At 47.2% G+C, this 22807-nt stretch overlaps 1 protein-coding gene across 1 annotated transcript; it reads left to right on the plus strand.

Moving 5' to 3' along the window:
* The first annotated feature begins 857 nt into the window (after positions 1-857).
* On the plus strand, positions 858-22265 carry SMPDL3B (sphingomyelin phosphodiesterase acid like 3B). Its single transcript, XM_063105730.1, has 8 exons — positions 858-918; positions 7538-7751; positions 10368-10465; positions 16253-16396; positions 17508-17680; positions 18842-19022; positions 19108-19241; positions 21900-22265. Exons 1-8 carry the CDS (start codon positions 858-860, stop codon positions 22263-22265), a joined length of 1371 nt encoding a protein of 456 aa, XP_062961800.1.
* Positions 22266-22807: the final 542 nt, after the last annotated feature.

Here is a 22807-nt window from a genome sequence, read left to right on the forward strand (position 1 = left end):
AGATAATCTGAACTCTTTTGGAACCCAGCAACTTCTGCTGCCCTGGCCGGGCCAGTATGCCCTCTTATGGATGCTTCCCTCTCCTTCTTTCACTAATCCCTCAAAGGGCTCAGAGGACAAAAGCCTAGAGATGGCTGTCTTCAAAAAGCAGTGCTTTCCACCTTTCCACATCCTACCCCAAAGGAAGGGTTCTTTGCTATTTACTTAGAACAGGGTTTAAAAATAAATAAAACAATAGATACAGGAAGCACACAAACTACCCAACCGATTATCCAGCCACAGTCTATTCAATTCTTCCTTAATACTAGTTACTAGTTCCCTAGTGTAGACCTTCACCACTTTTCATTAGGACTTCTGCTATGGTTTGAATGTTTGTCCTCTGCAAAACTCAGGTGGAAATTTGGTTGTACCTGCCAGCTGCAAAAAAAAAAAAAAAGAAAAGAAAAGAAATTTGGTTGTCATTGTGGTGGTATTGGGAGGTCGGACCTTTGGCAAGGAACTGTGGTAGGGCAATGTAAAAACTCAGAAAGTAGATATTTGCCTCTTGATGACTGAGGTTGGGTGAGTTTCCCTGAGATTACAGTTGCTGGCTGGGATCAAAATGCTCCAGGGAACTGGCAAGACAAGTGCTGCTTCTTTGAACCAGAGTTCAAAGGCTGCCTTTAGCCCTGATGGTGCATTTCCTTGCTCACACCCTGCTGGGCAAAGGAGGAAAAGCCAGAGCATGACTTGGAAGACCTGTAACAGGACTGGAAGTTCTGCTTAGGCACATGGCCACAAACTAGTTAGTTGGGAGGCCTGCAGCGTGTACAAGGTTCCTGAAGAACCCTACAGCTCCCATGAGGTGAACCCCAAGGATGAGGCTGCTCAAGTGGCTGATTTTCCTGGCCCACTGGGGAGTCGCCAGGGCGGAACCAGGTACTGCACTGGGAATGCCAGCAATGTCTGTTCTGTACTATGAACTCAGGATCGGGGCTGCTGGAAGCTGCTCACAGAAAGCTGAAAGTGCTTGTAAAAATAGCAAGGCAGGGAGCTAGGGCAGGGAGGGAGGGTGGAGAGAGTTAGTAGGCATTGGGGGTGCTTATTGAGCCTGAAGATTTTAAGTGGGGATGTCAGCTAGCCAGGGAAAGGACACTGACTTTGCTAAGAGGTCTGGGTACATTAGAGCCAGCCAAGTGGTAGAGGCAGAAGGTGGCTGGAAAGATTTATGAAATCATTCAACCAATACTGGTTAAGGGCCTTCTCTGTACCATGTATTATTCTAGAAACCAGGGATATGTCAGAGAAGAAAACAAAGTCCTAGTCCTCATGAAGCAGTCCTTCACCTGGGAAGAAACAAACCAAAACAAAAATCAAAAACACCTAAAAAAGTAAAATACATAGTATTCCAGGAGATAAGTGTTATGGAGAATAATAAAATAGAATAGGGAATGTGGGGAGGTGGGTACTTACAGAGTGTCCAGAGAAGAGCTATCTAATCTGATGATATTTGAGTGGAGCCCAACGGCAGTACGGGAGAGAGCCACTTGGAGTTCCAGGAGAACATTCCAGTAAGAGAGTACAGAAAGTACACCAGCCCTGAGGGGGACACGGGGGATGTGTGTGAGGAACAGCAGGGAAGCCGGTGTGGCTGGAGCAGAGTGGGCGAGGGGAGTGGTAGAGAGGAGGTCAGCAGGAGAGTGGAGTGGGCACTAGCGCCAGCTCACGCATAACCTTACAGTCAATTGTAAGGACTCAGGCTTTTACTCAGAGTGAAATAAGATGTCAGTGGAGGATTTTAGGCAAAGGTGTAATGCAATCTGACGTATGCATGTTTAAAAGGACCCGGGCTACTGTATTGAGAGGAGACTGTAATGGGGTAAAGTTAGGGTGTCCAACTGATCCCAGTTTGCTTGAGACTTTCCTAGTTTTAGCACTTCAAGTCTGGCACCCTGGGAATTCCCTCAGTCCTGGGCAGACTGGGATGGCTGGTCATGCTAATAAACGAGCAGCAGCAAAACCAGTGAGAAGGCTATTGGCGTCCTCTGGGGAGAGAGGACGGAGGCTGGGACCAGGGTGGTAGGCACCGGGGGGGTGTGGGGGGCGTGAGAAATGGTCTGATTCTGGAAAAGATTTGCTGACAGACGAGGAGAAACCAAGGATGATTCCAAGGTTTCAGCCTCAGGAACTAGAAGCCTGGAGCTATCATTTGCTGAGATGGGGATGACTGAGATGGGGGGAGGAAGAGCTCAGTCCTCCTAGGCTGCGGTCTGAAGCATCAATGAAGCTCCTCTGGTCAGTCCACTTTCTCCAATACACTAAGATATTCATTGCAGCATTGTTATAAGAATGAAAAATTGCTAACAACAAGAGTGGAATAGCCAAAAAATTATAGTATAACCATCTGATGGAAAAGTTTCAAGAAAATAAAACGAAATTGAAAATAAATAACATTTATTATTTATTATGTGCCAGATACTGCTAAAATTTCTGAATACGTTATTTTTATATAATACCCTTATAACAGCCTTGTGAAGTAGGGATTATCATTCCATTTTACAGACAAGGAAACCGAGCCTTAGAGGTTAAGTAACTAACCCAAGGTTACACATCTAGTAAGTGTCTGAGTCTGGACATGAACCCAGGCTGTACAACTACACTCTGTTTATAACATAATGCCATGTAAAAACAAACAAACAAACCACGAAGGAAATAGCCAAGAAGAGCAAACATTTATTTCTTGAGTACTTATGGTGTGCCAGACTTGGTACTCATTTGAAAAATGAAAGGAAAAAAATCATTTGATTTTTATAGCCCTTGTAAAGTTGGTGCTATTACCATTATATCCGTTTTGCAGATGAGGAAAACGAGACTTGGAGGGCACACAATACTTGCCCAAGGTCCCACAGCTAGGATGTGTTGGGACAGAGTCTGTGCTCATTTGCCTTATACGTCATGCCCTTCGATGAGTCCTTTAGAGACAGTGGGTTTTATAGGTACGTTTTTTCTCTTTTTTCCAAACCTGCTAGTACACATCTAGAATTTAAACTCAAAATAAATTTTAAAAGAATTCCACAGCACCTGTGATTTTTTTCAGACTGAGTATCTTCCTGACGTGCAGTGGGACTTTGAGACAGCCAATCAGACAGTAGTCATCCCTGCTTTGCACTAAACTGTGGGATTTCTACCTCCACCTTCCTTAGCCAAGCGCTTGGGTGGGGCACCAACTCACTGGCTCCTTCTCTTCCCACACACACCCTATGCCACACTCCACTTATCCCTCAGCTTCTAACTGCCCAGAAACAGACAAGTTCTTCCAGTGTGGTTTAGCATAGTAGGAAAACATTCCCCTCAAGGCCAGGCCAGAGCTAAGGGAGCAGGAGCAGCCAGGAAAGGGGAATACCAGTCCCTACATTGTGTGGCCCGAGCCTCAGATTCCTCACCTGTAAAGTGGGAATGATAATACCTACCTCCTGGAGCTGTTGTGAAGAGAGGGTAACCCAACACAAGGAGTCAGTAAATGTTGGTTTTAACAAATGAACCCATGTGTTTTGGAGGGCTTTAGTTTACAGAGGAGGAATTGCTATTGGAGTGCTTTAGGGCTCCTGCTGGGCATCAGTAGCAAAGGACTGAAACCGGGATTGAGATCACTTTGTGGTGTGGGTTATACACCGTAACAGACAAAAGTCATGGAACCGCAGGGATATAGAACTGGGAGGACCCTCAGAGAATCTTTATTCAATGCTCTCATCTTACACTTGAGGAAACAGAGGCCCAAGAGGCCGTGTGGCCCTGGGAATGGCCCTACAGCTGGCTTGTTCACCCCTGGCCAGGTGCTCCATATGTGATCACTCCTTTCATCCACACAACCATGCCTTTGCTGTGGGCATTCTTATCATTTTACAAATGAGGAAACTGAAGCTCAGCTTGGGAAATCCCTTGCTCAAGTTGCCACTGCTTGTGTGGAGGAGCCAGGATTCAAAATAAGATTTCCCAGATTCCAATTTCATGCATGTCCTTTCAAAACAACCTGCTGCCTCAAGCCAGAAAACCTAGCTCCTACCTCCGGTCCTGCCTTTGAATATCTATGTGACCTTTAGCCTCTCTTTCATTATCTATAACATAGGAATAAGAGCAGAGGAGAGATTGAATGTGATAGTTAAGTGAGATCACGCATGTACATTGTAAAGTTCTGTAAAATTTAAGGGACCATTATTTTTTTTATATCCAAGGTCACACTGCTAGCTAGTGGCAGAGTAAAGTGCCCTGTGATCATTTCCATTCTAACAGGAATCCCAGGCCTGCCACTCACTAGCTCAGTTTCCTCATCTGTAAAATGACTACAATAGTAGGACTATATTTCATGTTGTCATGAGGCTACGTGGATAAGAGTGCTTGGTACAGCATCTGGTATTCAGTAGGTGCTAAATAAATAGCAGGTGTCTTCCTGCCTGCCTCTTGTCTCCAACCATAAGCAAACTCACCTTCTGGCCATTTTAAGACCTCCTTCCATAGAAGCCTGTGGCTCCCATTTTCTTATGGATAACATGTATCATAACAGCCACCTTCTGGGGGCTCCAAGTCAACAGGCATGACAACATTGTGTCTCAGCTTTGGAGTTAGGAAGTTCTGGATTTAAGCCTCAGTTTTCCTCATCTATGAAATGGGCATGAGAATTCCCGTCTCACAGAATGGCTGTAAGGATGAAATGAGATAAAATGTAAAGGGTGGGCATCTGGCTAACATGCTTTGAGTGCTTGCTATTCTTTTTTTAAAATTATTTTTTGTTTTATTTTTATTTACTTTTCATTTTTAATTTTTTTTCCTGTAGAGTGCTCACTATTTTTTTTTTTTTTTTTTTGACCTGTACGGGGATCGCAACCCTTGACTCGGTGTCGTCCGCACCACGCTCAGCCAGTGAGCGCACCGGCCATCCCTATATAGGATCCAAACCTGCGGCCTCGGTGCTGCACTCTCCCGAATGAGCCACGGGGCCAGACCCCAGTGCTTACTATTCTAATCATCATCCGCACAGTCTTATTCCTTCACTGAATACATGTTTGCACACCTTCCACATCCCAGGCACCATGCTAGGTGCTGAGGACATGGAGATGAACAGGACAGGCTTCGTGCTCTCATGAACTGACATTGTAGACAGGGAAGATGGATAACAAGCAAGCCAACAAGACAATGTCATATGTGAGAGTGCTCTGAAGAAAATAAAACTGGCGGAGGTGACAGCTAGCAACTGGATGGGTTGGGGGAAGTGCTACTTGAGATGAGGTGGTCAGGGACGGCTTCTCTGAGGAGGTAACCTTTGGGCCAAGGCCTGAATGAGGAGGAGGAAGCAGCCATGTAATGATCTAGGGAAGACTGGACAAGGCCGTGGGGGTAGCCAGGGAAGTGGTTCTGTGAGGAGAATGAGCTATGGCTGAGGGTCGTGAGTCAGACCGAGTGGCACACGAGGCCACTGGGATCTGCATGTCCACAGTGAGGAGTCTGGGTCCCAAGTAGGTGAAGCCACCTGCCTGGAACTCTGGCTCTCTCTGCCAGACAGTGGAGAGTGGAGTGTTCCACTATCCTAGCTTTTCCTGGAAACAGGTCTTCAGAGACACATACTGGAAACACACATGTGCACACATGTCACCAGGAAGTGCCAGGGAGGTGGGAAGTAGTTTCACATCTACATGCTGACTAGAAACTGACAGCTCATACTCGAGCCTCCATCACTAGACAAGGAGTTTCTGAAGTGGAGAAATGTTCACTGAGTACTTTGAGGGCTGACATCAAAGAGGACAAATTGCTCCACATTTGTGGTTAATTGAGAAAGAGTCTACTTGAGTCTGCATGGCCTGTGGAGGAAGCAAGGGGACCACACGCCAGTGAGCAGGACAAAAGGCCTCCCACTGCATCCAACCCGGCCAGTCAGGCTCCGGCTTGGAAGCAGGTGTGACCACTCACAGTATCAGTGCAGGGGCTTGGAGAGCCCACCAATGCTGCCCACTTATGAGTTGGAAGGGGGCAGTTAGTTCCTTTACTCTAGCTTAGGGTTTTGTCCCTGTAGGAATAATTTCAAATATATTAATGATCATAACAGGTGTGAAAGGTTAAATTCCCCCCATTATAAACAAAGACTCAGTTTGGGTAAAAAATTAAAATGCAGGCATACATTGTCAACAAAAAGACACATCTAGAATAAGATGGCACTGGTTTTACCCCCTTAACAATCACATCTCTCTGGGAAAGGATCTGGAGTCAGAGGACCTCCACCATTTACTATGTGATCTCAGGAATGTTGACCTCTGAACCCTAGTTTCCTTATCTCTCAAATGGAGATAATGATCCCAATATCTCCCAGGGCTGTGGTGAAGATGTCTGTAGAGTGCATGTGGGAGGAATAGTGATTTGCTTATTCAGTCATTTACACCTTAGTGTGAACAAGTTTCAGATCTTTTCCTGAGACCAGGTTTGGATCAGGACAAGGGCAAAAGCTCAAGAGCATCTGGGAGGAAAAACCAAGGAGCGAGGGCAAAGGGCCAGTCTTTACCTGTGTGCCTGTTCTGGAGCCACACTGAATGTCCTGTCGCTTGGGTGGGGCCTTGGCTATCCAACTCTAAAATCAACAGAAGTCCAGTCTCCCAGGCCCAGGCTCCATTTCCTGGCTCTGAGTGACACAGAAAGTGGAGGAGGAAGTGACAGCAATGATGAAGGGTGAGGAAATCCGAGGCCTCACCCCTGTCTTAGAAACACAGGAGTTAGGGCAGAGGCGAAACTTTTCAGTAAGCAGTCACTGAAACTGGTCATTGCCAGGCTCTGTGCTGGGCACACGTGATAAATCCACCCCATCTCACCTTTTTCTTTGGATCTTGGCATTTCAGTCTCCCTTGGTTCGGAGATGAGTCCAGGTTTCAGTCAATCACTTCAGCAGACAGGACCACTCCCAGCTGCTTGAGCTGCCACCCTGAATCCAGAATCCCTAACAAGTGTACCCACCCAAGAAACTCAGCCCAATCTGAAATTATGTTCCTTCTCTGGTCTAGTACTCTTAGGCTCATTTCTACATGTATTCTCCACGATTTTGTTGGTATTAATTAACAATCCAACTCATTTGGTGTGTAAGCCTTCTCCCCCAAGGTCAGATAGTTGTACGTATCATATTTCCCTGGAGCATGATAGGAGCTGGTTCTAGTTATGGCTCAGAGAAGTAACTTCACTTGCCCAAGGTCATGCAGCTCATAAGTGGCTCCAGAGCTCAAGCACTTAACCTTTACACTATTCTGCCTTGAGAATCACAGCCAGGTCCCTCATGCTGCTGCCTTGGATGCTGAGGTGGGAAGATGGAAAGGGTCTTGCCAGAGGTCACAGGTCAGGATGGAGCTGAACCTATCCTCTGCTCTGCCCAGAGCCTCCCTGGGCAAACCCAGCCTGCAGGTGCCCAGGGGAGACTTCCTTCCACCTGTGCAACACCCCCTCCCCCAGGCCGGGGTTCTCCAGGACTCTTCCCCATCCGGGCTCAGGAAGGGACCAGCACTGAGGGAGGGTCTCTTTTCCCCTGCAGGGAAGTTCTGGCACATCTCTGACCTGCACCTTGACCCCGACTACAAGGTATCCAAAGACCCCCTCCAGGTGTGCCCATCAGCTGGCTCCCAGCCAGTACCCAGTGCAGGCCCCTGGGGGGACTACCTCTGCGACTCTCCCTGGGTCCTCATCAACTCCTCCATCTATGCCATGAAGGAGATCGAGCCGGAGCCAGACTTCATTCTCTGGACAGGGTGAGAGCAGTCACTACAGCAGCTACCCTGGGCCTGGCATTTGCTGTGCACCACACACCAGCTGGCAATTTACCGACACTGTCTCCTTTAATCTTCACATCAGCCCCATTTTAGAGATGAGGAACCTGAAGCTCAACGGAGTTATACAACTTACCCAAGGGTCCCTGGGTCTGGCTGATCCCAAGGTCTCTGCTCTCAACCTCTGGGTCTCCAGGCCTCAGCAGAACACAGCTCTCTCTGAGGCTGGGGACATTGTTGTGGCATATCTGGGTACCTGGAGCATCCCTGGGTTTTAAGCTAGGGGATGGACACTGGAGCCACTCCCTTGGGGTTTAGGGACTCCAAGCCCAAGAGATCCAAATGCAAGGCGGGAAGAAGGTTCCAGGGCCGAAAGTGGTCCACCATTGGGGCCAAGTGTCCTGGTCAGCTGCTGGCCACCCCAGGTTGCCCAGTGGCCCTAGGGAGTTCTCACTGATCTGAGCACTGCTCTGCAGGAGGATAGCTTGAGGGGTGACTCTGCTCAGTCACAGAGACTCAATTTCTGCTTCTCATCCAAGGATGCTTCTCTAAGTCCTTCCTCTTTCCTGGGAACTTGCCTTCCTCATCCCTCAAGGTTCCCCCATTCCCTCACTCAGTAGGTCAACCTGTCATGTGCTCAGCTCTAGGGTAGACACTGGGGAGCAGAGATGATGGAGACTCAGACCTGTCTTCCAGGAGGTCACAGTCCTGTGGGCAATGCAGACAAGCCCCTTGACTGTTATCTCCCAATGAGGAGAGAGGGTCACCTGGGAGCATATGGGAGCTTCACAGAGCACCTGACCCATCTGGCAGGATGGGGGAGGACCTCCTGCAGGAAGTGGTGAGCCAGGGGAGCTGGTGAGGAAGCTGGCAGGAGCTCTGACTTCATGCTTCCTCTGCCAGCCTCAATGGACACTTTTATAAGGCAGGATGAACCCCACAAGGTCCCCAGCTATCCCTCACTGTGACATGGGAGTGACCAGGAATAACCCTCAAATGGACCCTATAGTTGGCAAGGGAGGGGCAACGCTGCACACTCAAGAAATGTGACAGTGTCCGGGAGGGGCCTGGACAGCCCTGGCTTCCTTGGGCTCAGGAATCTATCTAAGAAGGTGAACTTTAGTCCATTGCCTTGGAAACTTGCTCCCTCAAGGGACTTGCTTGAGAAGCCTCTGATTTCTGTGAGGAGGGGACCACTGGAGAAATGTGTAACATTCTGAGAAAGACATGATATCTCTGGGAAAGATGACCTTTGGGAAATTCATGATCTTTTAACAGATGCATGGTTTTCCTGGGAGATCCCTGAGACCTTGCAGAGGTGTATGGCATTGGACAAGACGACCTCTACAACCCTTTATAATTCTTCAATTATGAAGAAACTTGACTTCTCTGAGACAGCTGCAGTCTCTTGGAGGATGACCTATAAAAATTGGATGTGTTTTCTATCAGACAGAATTAGATCATCCAAACTAGAAACAAAATGGTATTTTGTTCCAATGTCTTTGGGTTCCTGGTCTGTCCCCAAGGAGTTTTCAAGGCTAAACAGCACCTCTTGCTGCCCTGATGGGAGTATCAGAGACAGAACAGGATGTAATGGGTGTGAGCACAGACTCCGGGGCCAGGCTGACTGGGTTCAACTCTTGGCCTCACCACTTTCTAGTCCAATATACTTAGGAACAATACCCAATCTTTCTGTGTCTTGGCTTCTTTATCTGTCAAGTTGGCCTAATAATAGAACCTATGTTGCAGGATTATTAAGAGAAACAAATTACTTGATGTGGCTACAACACACAGAAAGTACCTGGCACGAAGTAAATTGGTTGTGAGCTTCTAGTAGCGGTACCATATCAATGCTATTAAGCTGATTAACATCCCAGGGTGAGGACCCAGCAGCAGCTGCCTGGCTCAGTCTGGTCCAGCAGAGGCCTCAGGATTTATATCACCTGGACTTCTACCCCCTGCCCCCCTAAACCACACCAGCCACCACTCTCCCGCCCCTGCTCCCTCACTTTGCTGAGCATTTCTAAGGTAGATCCAGGAATTTAGGTCAGTTGAGTGGGGGACAAAGTGGCCCTGGGGCAGGTCCTGAACCTGAACTCTACACTCTAAAGCCAGCTCCAAACTCCTCAGAACTCCTGGGGAAAGGAGAATTCAGAGATGGCTTCTCGACCCTGAGCTCTCTGGGGGCTCACAGATGGGACTGGAACTCCAGAGCTTCTGTCTCTAAATAATAATATTAATTACAACCTAGCTATTACATTATGTATAAATATAAATATACACACACATGCACATAATTTCCCCCCTTGATTGAAGGCTCTTCAATATGCTATGAGTAGGTAACTTATTATCCCTATTTTACAAATGAGCTTATAGAGGCTCAGAGAAGTTAAACAACCAGCCCAGGGACCCACAGCAGGTAAATGGCAGAGCTCAGGTGTGAACTCTGTCCTGTCTGACCTCTTCAGCTTGGCCATTCCCCTTCAAGTGGACATCTGAGGCCAGTTCTACAGCTTGCTTCTCACTGCAGCGCCGTCCTTTCCTTTTCTTGTGCCCTTCCTGAGTTGTCCATCTGACTGACTCAGTGGTGTTTTGCAGTGATGACACGCCTCATGTGCCCGATGAGAGGCTGGGAGAGGCAGCTGTGCTGGAAATAGTGGAACGCCTGACGAAGCTCATCAGAGAGGTCTTTCCAGGTAAGACTGTGCCATCGGTCCCCCCCACAGTGTCCCCTGAACCCTAGGCAGTGCCTGGCACAGTGAGCTAACAACAGTAGCAAGATCTACAGTCAGACCTTCATCCAGGAACAAGGATGGCTGTTGGCCAGGTCCCATGCCAGGTGCTTCACAATAATCATTTCTTACCTTCCCAACCACCCCACAAGGAACATGCAGGCTCCCTGGCCTGTGGATACACACAGAATCCTATTAAAGGAAATTCCTGATGTTTCACTGCCTTCTGTTCCCACTTGTTTAACACCAGACTCACACAAACCCTTCTCAAGTGTTGTCCTTGGCTAAGTCTCACCACAACCCTGAGTACTGCTCTGGCCCTGGAGTTGGCATCACTGCTCTCAAACGGTCATGGCTGCCAGCCTCTGGGAGATGCTGATTTCCAGCCAAGGTGCCATTTCTTGGTGCTTCCAAGGCCTTCAGAGCTTGAAAGAGCAGGCAGGGGCTGGGAGAGAGTGAAGCAGCTGTCCTGTGGGACACAACAGGGAGAATAGGGTCTGTGTGCCCCATCTAATGGCCCTTGAAAATGTTTTTATTTTAGGGCCGCCCCGTGGCTCACTCAGGAGAGTGTGGTGCTGATAACACTAAGGCCGCGGGTTCGGATCCTACATAGGGATGGCCGGTTAGCTCACTGGCTGAGCGTGGTGCTGACAACACCAAGTCAAGGGTTAAGATCCCCTTACCAGTCATCTTTAAAAAAAAAATGTATTTATTTTATTTTATTTTTTTATTTTGTCAATATACAATGTGGTTGATTATTGTGGCCCATTACCAAAACCTCCCTCCATCCTCCCCCCTCCGCCAACAACCTCATATTTGTTTGCTTGTCATATTAACTTAAAGGAATTGTAATTGTTGTGTCTTCTTCCCTCCCCCCCACCCAGTTTATTTGTGTATTTATTTATTTATTTTTAGCTCCCACAAATAAGTGAGAACATGTGATCGCTCTCTTTCTGTGCCCGACTTGTTCCACTTAATATAATTCTCTCTAGGTCCATCCATCTAGGATGAGGACCATCTAGGTACTCAATAAAATACTAGCTAACAGAATACAGCAACACATACAGAAAATTATACACCATGATCAAGTGGGATTCATGTTGGTTCAACATACACAAATCAATAAATGTGATACACCATATTAATAAAATCAAACACAAGGACCACATGATCATCTCTATAGATGCTGAAAATGCATTTGATAAAATTCAACACTCATTCATGATAAAGATTCTACAAGTTAGGTATAGATGGAAAGTATCTCAACATAATTAAAGCCATATATGATAAACCCACTGCCAATATCATCCTGAATGGGGAAAAGCTGAAAGCTTTTCCTTTAAGAACAGGAACTAGACAAGGATGCCCACTCTCACCACTCCTATTCAACATAGTGTTGGAAGTACTAGCCAGAGCAATCAAAGAAGAGAAGGAAAAAAGAGCATCCAGATTGGAAAAGATGAAGTCAAACTGTCCCTGTTTGCAGATGACATGATCTTATATATCAAACAGCCTAAAGCCTCTACAAAAAAACTCTTGGAGTTGATAAATGATTTCAGCAAAGTAGCAGGATACAAAATGAACACACAAAAATCAGTAGCATTTCTATTCTCCAATAGTGAACATGCAGAAAGAGAAATCAAGAAAGCTTGCCCATTTACAATAGCCACCAAAGAAATAAAATACTTAGGAATTGAGTTAACCAAGGATGTAAAAAATCACTATAATGAGAACTACAAACTGCTGCTGAGAGAAATTAAATAGGACACAAGAAGATGGAAAGATATCCCGTGCTCTTGGATTGGAAGAACCAACATTGTGCAAATGTCCATACTACCCAACGTGATATACAAATTCAATGCAATCCCATCCAAATTCCAATGACATTTTTCTCAGAAATGGAAAAAACTATCCAGACATTTACATGGAATAACAAAAGACCATGCATAGCCAGAGCAATTCTGAGCAAAAAAAATAAAGTTGGAAGCATAACACTACCTCACTTTAAACTATACTACAAAGCTATAATAACCAAAACAGCATGGTACTGGCATAAAAACAGACACACTGATCAATGGAATAGAGAATCCAGAAATCAACCCACACACCTACAGCCATCAGATCTTTGACAAAGGCACCAAGCCTATACAATAGGGAAGAGACTGCCTCTTCAGCAAATGGTGCTGGGATAACTGGATATCCACATGCAGGAGAATGAAACTAGACCCATACCTCTCACCATATACTAAAATCAACTCAAAATAGATTAAAGAATTAAATATACACCCTGAAACAATAAAAGTTCTTAAAGAAAACATAGGAGAAACACTTCAGGAAGTAGGAGTGGGCACAGACTTCATGAATATGACCCCCAAAGCATGGGCAACCAAAGGAAAAATACATAAATGGGATTATATCAAACTAAAAAGCTTCTGTACAGCAAAGGAAACAATTGGCAGAGTTAAAAGATAACCAACAGAGTGGGAGAAAATATTTGCAAAATATACATCTGACAAAGGATTAATATCCAGAATATACAAGGAACTCAAACAACTTTACAACAAAAAAACAAGTAACCCAATTAAAAAATGGGCAAAAGAGCTAAATAGGCATTTCTCAAAGGAAGATATTAAATGGCCAACAGACACATGAAAAAATGCTCAACATCACTCGGCATTCAGGAAATGCAAATCAAAACTACACTGAGATACCATCTCACCCCAGTTAGAATGGCTAATATCCAAAGACTGTGAATGATAAATGCTGGCAAGGTTGTGCAGAAAAAGGAACTCTTATACATTGTTGGTGGACTGCAAAATTGTGCAGCCTGTATGGAAAATGGTATGGTGGTTCCTCAAACAATTGAAGATAGATCTACCATATGACCCACCTATCCCACTGCTGGAAATATACCCAGAGGAATGCAAATCATCACATTGAAGGGATACTTGTACTCCAATGTTTATTGCAGCACTATGTACAATAGCTAAGAGTTGAAACCAGCCCAAATGTCCATCATCAGATGAGTGGATATGGAAAATGTGGTGTATTTACACAATGGAATACTACTCTGCTATAAAAAAGAATGAAATACTGCCATTTGCAAAATGTTTTTAAGTGGGCTGTGCCAAACATAAGGTCCTGGGGGCTGAACTGGCCTGGCAGGCTGCCAGCTGGGGACCTGTGACAGCAGCCCACTAGCCCCCACCCCTGCAACTCCTTTGGATTCTGGTACAGCTGCTCCCTCTAATGGTCTTAGTGATGGGTCTCCAGGACCCAGATATGAAATAATGAAAATAAAAATAAGTAATAGCAGCAGCAACAAATACATATATCAAGTGCTAAGTGTCAGGCACTGCTCTAAGAATTTTACATGCCTTAGCTCATTCATGGTCACCATAACCTAGAGAGGTCATATTATCATCTTAATTTTACTGATAAGGAATGTGAGCCTTAGGATCAAGTAAACTGGTTAAGGTCAGGTTGCAAGGGTAGGGACCCAAATCCTAGTTTGAGCACTGCTCTTACCCACCATTCCCACTGCCTTCTTCCCTCACTGTAAATCAATTTATGCAAAGAGATGCCTGGATGCTTCCAGCTTATCTAACTCAACCCAGTCCAACCAGACACGCTTGGGCTCCTTCATCTTCCAGGAGGCCACTACTTAGGGTCAAACCAGGACATTCCCCCCACACCAACAACAGGTATTATGACTCCCAATGGATAGATAAGGAACCTATGGCTCAGAGCTAGCCTATTCCTAGGGAGGGATTCAAACTCAGATCCAACTTTGAGACTCTTTCCTGGGCTCCACAAGGGGCTTCTGGAATAAAAGTGAAATAATGGATAAGAGAATGTTTTATTGACTATGACTTAACATACAAATGTAAATTATAAGATTTTGCAGTTTATACTACACTTGCACATTTATTGAATTTCCTAAAGATGCTATTAACTATAAGAAAAACCATTATTTTATGTACCACTAAGCAAAAAATGCTACCAATTAAAAATGAAAAAAAGAACAAAAGAAGAAAATAACAAAAAAGAAAAAAAATGCTGCCAATTAAAGTGAGACACAGCGTGCTTTCTCATGGCCACAACAGTAAGACGCACCTCAATTTTAGAGAAGTTAAAATGAGCACAAACTGGAAGAGATGAAATGAGGTATTAACTTATGTGAGAATTATAACAACACAGGTCAAACCGAACACTTCCCTTTTTATAGATAATTAAGCTGAAGTACAGAGAGGTCAAGAGGAGAAAGGGACTGAAACTCAAGATTTGGGGTTCCACCTGTGATACCCACCAGAGTTGCCGTGAACACTGGTCCCTGCCTCTCTAGCACAGCCCAAGTAGTTGAGAATGGAGGCATACGAGGCATACGAATCCAGGTTCCACCTGTAGTTCTAGCTGGGCAATCTCATTGAGACTGTTTTCTCTCTGTGAAAAAAAAAGGAAAATAATGGTATCTGCCCATAGGGTTGTTATGAAGATTAAACAAGGTAATAATCCATGCAACTCACTTAGTCAATCAGCAGATAGTTATTGAGCATCTACTATGGGTGATACACCATTCTAGGGGTTGGGAACATGGCAGTGAACAAGATACCAGGTGTACCTCATGAAGCTTATGCTTGTTAAGGAGCCTGGCACACAGAAGAAGTAAAAGAATGGGAGCGATTCCCTCCCTTCTCATCTGCCCTTGGAATTCCAGGGATTTGTGTTTTTTTCTTAAATGGATTCTGAATGGCTGTTGGCATTTACTTTAGAGAGGTGAGGGTTTTTTCCAGGCAGTTATAGTGATGCATTCAACCACCTCCTTCTTTGGTAGAGTTCTCGGCATTTACAGATCTTGTAGGCTATATAGGACAAAGGCTTTGATAGAGTTATTTCCCATCCAGGAACTGGAGGCTCCAGCCTCTCTCACTGGCTCAAGGTCACTCCCTGAGATGGGCCAAGTTCATATAAGGACAAATGAGAGGAATTTTTGTTCATTGTCAAATAGGTATTGAGCAACTTACTATGTGCCAAACACAGAGAATATAACAACAGCAGGAATTGAGGCTGTTCATGAGGAGGAAATGAACCTGATGGGCTCCCCTGCACTTCCTGGTCTCATTCACAGGCCAGTTCCTCAGGGAGGCCTCCCCTGATTCCCACTCCCACCCTCTGTCATTACTCCCAAAGCAAGTGGCCCTTCCCTTTTTGTTTCAGCTCACACCTCTGACTACCTGTCAGCTCTACTGTACTGCAAGGCCTCTGGGACTGGCTGCCTGGTTACCAGCTCTCTGCATTGATTGGCACATAGTAGGTGCTCAACAAAATATTTGTTGGCTGCATAAATGAGTGAAGCTCCTAAGGCCTCCTGGAGTGAACCAGATCCCTTCTCTGACAATAGGATGGATTTAGAGTTGACAAGAACAGGAAACATTAACTTACTAAGTGGCTGATAATGATCTGAATTATTTAGATCTAGCTTTCCCCTTCTCAGCATCTGATGCTTCCTTTCTGACCAGGAAACTTTCTGCTGGGAATGGAGTTAGGGTCTGGGACCACAGAACTCACTGTTCTTCCTTCCCAAGTCTGAGCAAAGTTCAGCCAGATTTGATCAAATGTGGTTTTCCGCATATCTTTGTATTTCCTTCATCTGTGCTATCGCTCTTCCTCCTTATCTTGGCCAACTGAAAATGACTAACTCCACCCACTGCTTTTGCATATATATTTTTATATTTCTCCTTTTCCTCCCAGATACTAAAGTCTATGCTGCTTTGGGAAATCATGACTTTCACCCCAAAAACCAGCTTCCAGCAGGGAGCAACAATATCTACAATCAGGTGGCAGAACTGTGGAGACCCTGGCTTAGTAACGAATCCATCGCTCTCTTCAAAGAAGGTACTAGCACCATTTGCTACTATAGGGAGCACATACTGCATGTCAGGGTCTGATCTCATTTTGTCTTCACAACAACTCCTTGAAATAGGTACTGATTGTATCCCCATTTTAGATTACGAGACTGAGGCTTGAAGATACCAAGTCACTTGGCCAAGGTGACACAGCTTAGAAAAGGCAGACTTGGGAGCAGAATCCAGGACTGACTCAAAAGCCCATGCTCTTAACCCCACAGCACTAACGAGAATCAAAAGTCAGTATCTGCTCAGTTGGTTAGAGTACAGTGTTATAACACCAAGGTCAAGGGTTTGGATTTCCTTACCCACTGGCTGCAAAAAAAGAAAAAAGAGTCAATATCTATTTAGCATTTACTGTGTGGCAGGCACTATCTCAGCACAGTGCTAGACTCTTCACAACAACCCTAGGAAGGAGCAGTTCAAGCAGAGTGTGAACGTTGCTTCTACTGACATTGTGGGCTGGATAATTTGTTGTGGAGGACTGTCCTGTGCATTGCAGGATGTTTAGCAGCATCCCTGGCCTCTACACACCAGATGCCAGTAACACCCACAGTTGTGACAACCAAAAATGCCTCCAAACATTGCCATATGTTCCCTGGGGGGCAAAATTACCTGGTTGAGAACCACTGGTCCCGAGACACAGGCAGCCCAAGGTGACCCTGACCTTACTTTCTTCCTTTTCCTGGTCTCTTGCTGCTGGAACTACCCACTGGTCAAACCCAACCATAAGCCTGCGGCATAGAAGCCTGCTGACTTAATCCTCATAGGTCAGCTCCTGAGTGGAGAAGGGTTGAGAGCGGATCTGGATGGGCAAACACATATCACTGTTACTCCCATTATACAGATGAGGAAACTGAGGCATAAAGAGGTGAAGTGACTTCCCCAAGTTGCACAGCTCATGAGTGAGAAAGCCAGGATTTGAACCCAGGCAGCCTGGCTCCAGAGCCTTTGGCCTGACCTATAGATGCCCTTGTATGGGAAAGATGGGAAGTGAGGCTGCAAGGGGGGAAGAGAGGCAGAGTGAGGTGCGGGGTGCAGAAGCATGTCTGGCCAGAGGCGGGGACCCCTTCAGATTCTCCCTGGCTATGATATCCTAGGTGCCTTCTATTCTGAGCCTCTGCCAGGCCCCGGCAGGACTGGGCGAATTGTGGTCCTCAACACCAATCTATACTACAGCAACAATGAGCAGACAGCCTGTATGGCTGACCCCGGCCAGCAGTTCCAGTGGCTGGAAGATGTGCTGACCAATGCGTCCCGAGCTGGGGAAATGGTAAGGGCTCCTGCTTCCTCCTCTTCTCCCCTGGGTTACTTCCTGAGCAAGTCTCCCACTTGGTACAGGCTCACCCACCCACCCCGAGATGCCCACATTGCAGTGTCCTTCATCAGCCTGGCACCAGATGGGGGCTTCTTCCATCCTCACAGCAGCCCTGTGAGCTGGGATTCTGGGGCCCATTGCAGATGAGAACCCTGGGGCTCACAAGGAGCAATGTTGGTCCCAAGTCACACAATAAGTGATGGACCCGAGACTAAACTCCGGTCATCAGATTCTAAGTCCAGTGCTCTTCCATAGCTGCCACACACCACAGCTGCAGCCCCTCCTGTGCACTAGATCTCCAGGCTATGCCCTATCCTTGGGCTGTGTCCATCTAGTCTGCTGGGATTGCAGCTTCTCAAGGAGTGGCCCATTGTCCCATCAGTGTCCCCTGAGTCCCTGCACAGGCCAGACATCCGAGGAAGATCTTATGACTGGTGCTGTGAGTACTCACTATGCCAATATCAGGCCCATTGCTTTGTGCCTTATGTAGATTACCTCATTTAACTCTCAAAACTCTATCAGTTAGGTGCTATTCCAGATGAGAAAACAAGCTCAGAGACGTGACATGTAGCTGGTATCCAAGCTGCAGTTTGACTTCAAAGCTCATGCTCTTAACCCTGCTCCCTTTCTACCTCCTGCAGTGGTGGCCAAGTGCCCAGGTATTGTTAGCTGAATGACTCAAGGAATATAATACATGAGCTCACATTACCACATAGCACATGCTACACAACCATGCAAAAATGGTTTTGCTACAGTGCCCAAGCTCTCCAAGAGAAGACTAGTTTTTGAAGGATCAGGAAGGCTTCATGGAGGAGGTGCTCTTTGAGCTAGGTTTTGAAGTATGGGTAGGATTTATAGAAAACAAGAAGGGTACTGCAAGTGGCAGGCATAGGATGGGCAAAGGCGCAGAGGTGGGAAGGCATGTGGTACCCTCACTGCTGGGTATGGAGGTGCAGGCAGGCCTGCCCCTGCCTGACGGAGTGGGGGAGAACTTCAGGGAGGAGACACATTTGAGCCTGTCTACCTGCCGCTGGGGAGACGGGCAGGTTTTGAGAGGTAGAGTGAGGGGCTGGAGCAGGCACCTCTGAGCCCCTCCTGGGCACCCCTTCCTTGTAGGTGTACATTATTGGCCATCTGCCCCCGGGGTTCTTTGAGAAGACACGGAACAAGGCATGGTTCCGGGAGAGCTTCAACGAGGAGTACCTGAGGGTGGTCCGGCAGCACCATGGAGTCCTAGCAGGGCAGTTCTTTGGGCACCACCACACTGACAGCTTTCGGATGTTCTATGATGATGCAGGTACTCAACCTGGGTGCAACTGCCTGCCTGCTGCCCTCCTGCTCTCACCAGCCTCTCTCAGATCCTGCTGTCTCTCTCCTGACAGGTGTCCCCATAAGTGTCATGTTCCTCACACCTGGGGTCACCCCATGGAAAACCACGTTACCTGGAGTGATCAATGGGGCCAACAATCCAGGCATCCGGGTGTTCGAATACGACCGAGCCACACTGAGCCTGCAGGTCAGGAGCCCTGGGTCTGCTGGGGCCACAGGAGGAGGGTGGGAGGGACCTAACCCTATCACTGCCTTCCCTAACTCTCAGCTAATCCACCCAATACTAACCACTGAGCCTCAGGAAGAGCAAGCTACTTCCACCCTTCTCAAGTTCAGGTTCAGAACCCTAGAGCCACCTGCCACCAAGTCAGGTCAATTCTTCTTTCCCAAATCCCCCTTTTCCCTGGATCATTGTCACAGATTCCTACCTGGTCTCCTTGCCTCCCACCCTGCCCTGGTATGGCCCATCTGCTACATGCTACAGAAAGGATTAACCTTCCTAAAGCACTGCTTTCATTTTGTCTCTCTCCTGCTCAAAAACCTTCAATGGCTCCCCAGTGCCCTCTAGATAAAGTTGTATCTCCTTGGTCTGCTATTTGAGGCTTCTCATAGTCTGATCTCAAGCCTATTGCCCACCTCTTCCCATACACCAAGCAGGCTCCAGCCACTAACTCACTGAGCAATCCCTCATCTCCTAGGATGTGCCTGTGATTGTTGAAATGACAGAGAAATATTATTCTTTCATTTATTTAACAAAATGTATTAAGCATCTGCCACGTGTCAGGCCCTGTTCTAAGCTCAGGAGATACATAAGTGAACAAAACAAAGTCACTGCTCTCCTGGACGTGACATTTTTATAGGAGAGAGACAATAAGCAAATAAGTAAAATTAAGTATGGCACAGAGAGAAGAGCTCAGGAGAAAAACAAAACAGTGAGGATGCAGGGTAATGATGGTTATGGGATGTGTGTATGTGCTGTGTTAGGTGGGACAGGGAAAGTGTCACAGTAAGGTGACATTTGAGTTCTGAGTAATTGAGGGAGTGAGCCGTGTGGGTATCAGGGGAAGGCAGGGGGAACAGAAAGTCAAAGGCTCTGGGGTGGGAATGTACTTGGGGAGAGAGTGGGAGAGCAAGGGGGCCAGGGTGGCCACGGTGGAAGGCACAGGGAAGAGTGGGAGGGAAGAGGTCATATCATGTAGGCCATGACAAAGACTCTGGATTTGGAGGGTTTGGGGCAGAAGCAGGAAATATTGTGACTCATAAGTTTACAAAATCACCATGTCTCCTGTACAGAGAACAGGCTGGAGGGGCAAGCGAAAAACGGGGGAGCAGTCGGGAGGTGACTACAGGAACCAGCTGAGAGATGACGGTTGCTTGGGCCAGGGTAGGAGTGGTGGGGTGGTGAGAAATGTCTGAGCTTGGATGTATTTTTGTTGTTGTTAATTTGTTTTTGGCTGGCCGGTATGAGTGCCAGATCCGAACCCCTGACCTTGGTGTTATCAGTACCATGCTCTCCCAAGTGAGCTAACCAGCAGCCTGCTTGGATGTATTTTGAAGGCAGAGCAGCCAGGATTTGCTGGAGGACTGTATGTGGGGTGTGAGACAAAGAGAGGAGTCAAGGAGGAGTTCAAGGCTTTTGGCTTGAGCAACTGAAAGGATGACTGCAGGATGATCATGTTTTGGAGGGACAATCAGAGGTCTGGTTTTGGACCTGTTAACTTTGGAATGGCTAAATTGCATACAAGTGAAATTGGTGAGGCAGGAAGTGAGAGCTCCAGGAAGATATGGGTATAGAGATTTAATCTAGAACTTGAGAGGGACATTTAAAGCCAGGGACTGGATGAGATAACGTAGGTCCTTGATTTTAGGGAGTAAATGTAGATCCAGAAGAGTTCTGAGAATTTTTTTTTTGTTTTGGTGGCTGGCCAGTATGGGAATCTGAACCCTTGACCTTGGTGTTATAATACCAAGATCTAACCCACTGAGCTAACTTGCCAGTCCTGGACGATTTTTAAGCATGTGGCCCATTGTCCACATGAGCACTCAGAGGGTCTTAGGAAGAACTGCATGCTGAGGAAACCCCGTCCCATAACATGCGCTACATCCTTCTCAGGGAGAGAGTCAGACCTGGGTTTGAATCCTGGCTCCACCACTCATAAGCTTTTTGAGCTTTCTGACCTCTCTGTGCCTCAGCTGCATCATCTGTAAAAGGGTAGTAATGGTACCTCACAGGGTTTGAGGGGGTACTAAATGGAATAATGTAATGGTCTGGCACATGATTGTCATCCATACATGACAGCTCTTCTCTCCCTATCTCTAATGACCTGAAGCAAGTCCATAAATTCAACTGTAAAGTGTTGGACCAATAAACCCCTTAGATTGTAGTCATGAAAATGCACCTGGCTCCTGGGGGTGCTGCAGTTCTATAACCTCTTTCAGTCAGGCACTCCGCTCATGGTTAATCCCACTCCTTTAAATTTGCTTTTTATCCATTCTGGAAATATTTCCTGAGCATCTTCTATGTGCCCAGGAGCTTTGTGGGACAGAAAACGCACAGGCCTTGGGTTAACAAGCTGGGTTCCTGCCTCTGCCACTGAACACCTATATGACCCTGGCCAAGTGAATTAGCCTCTTTAGGCCTCAGTTTCCTCATCTGTAAAATAGGGATAATATGCGCAGTTACCTCATCAGATTCAATAAGAGGATATCTGCCAAGGATACCTGGTAGGTGGTTCAATGCTCAATAACTAACAGCAGTAAGGATCTGGGGGCAAATGCAAGGAGCAGAATTGGGGGTGGAACCGAACAGCTGCTCACGGACGCCCGCCCCGCGCCCCCTCTCCAGGATGTGGTGACCTACTTCACGAACCTGAGCCAAGCAAACGAGCAGGGGGCGCCGCGCTGGGAGCTGGAGTACCGGCTGACCGAGGCCTACGGGGTGCCAGACGCGGGCGTCCTCTCCATGCACGAGGCGCTGGGCCGCATCGCTGGGGACCAGGGCGCACTGCAGCGCTACTACGCCTACAACTCGGTCAGCTACGAGGCAGCGGCCTGCGGCGAGGCCTGCCGAGCCGAGCACGTGTGCGCCATGCGCCAGGTGGCCTTCCCCGCCTACGCCGCCTGCCTGCGCGCCCCCGGCGCCGCGCCCGCGCCCCGCCGCGCGCTCCTGTTGCAGGCGCTGCTGGGCCTGTGCGCGCTGCTCGCGCTCTGACCCCGGGCGCAGCCCGCCGCCCGCCTGCTGGGAAAATGAAGCAGCGTCACGCCCTGGAAAGCGGGACTTTTCCTCCCCCACTCCCGTGTCCACGGAGAGGGAGCTAGGATGGGACAGCGGGATCAGGATATGCAGCCCCAAAGATCTCTCCAGAAGCACATTTCTTTCAAGTTTCATGTTTTATCCACAAAAACAAAGTTCACGACGCATCTTATTCTGTGCGTTATTCCTTTTAATCTGTAAATGATGTTTAAAGTTACGCACGTGCCGTTATTGAATGCCCTTCCTTCCCCCCACTCGGATCGTCGGAGTGAAATTAGCCCCCAGGAATAGGCGCCTTGTTGATCCCGTGCTCTTGGTGTTGCAAAGTCCCGCACTTAAGGATCAGAATGTGCCTCTGTCGTTTCGTTGTTTCGTTTTGCAATCATGTACATGTGAGGGCCGTGCAGTAGTACCTGGGCTCTGTCTTCGGGCCATTATCGCCTTCTTGGGCCTCCAGGCGCCTCAAATGTAAAACTAGGCAATTAGAAGCCTGCTTCGGC

This window comes from Cynocephalus volans, chromosome 8 (genome assembly GCF_027409185.1).
Source record: "Cynocephalus volans isolate mCynVol1 chromosome 8, mCynVol1.pri, whole genome shotgun sequence".
In the NCBI taxonomy this organism is placed as follows: Eukaryota; Metazoa; Chordata; class Mammalia; order Dermoptera; family Cynocephalidae; genus Cynocephalus; species Cynocephalus volans.

What these genes read in the sequence shown, in the direction of transcription:
- SMPDL3B (XM_063105730.1), top strand. Translation starts at nt 858, where the DNA reads ATGAGGCTGCTCAAGTGGCTGATTTTCCTGGCCCACTGGGGAGTCGCC. An exon ending in CATCGCTCTCTTCAAAGAAG is followed by an intron (nt 16,397 to 17,507) that starts GTACTAGCACCA and finishes ATGATATCCTAG; the next exon opens with GTGCCTTCTATTCTGAGCCT. An exon ending in GATGTTCTATGATGATGCAG is followed by an intron (nt 19,023 to 19,107) that starts GTACTCAACCTG and finishes CTCTCCTGACAG; the next exon opens with GTGTCCCCATAAGTGTCATG.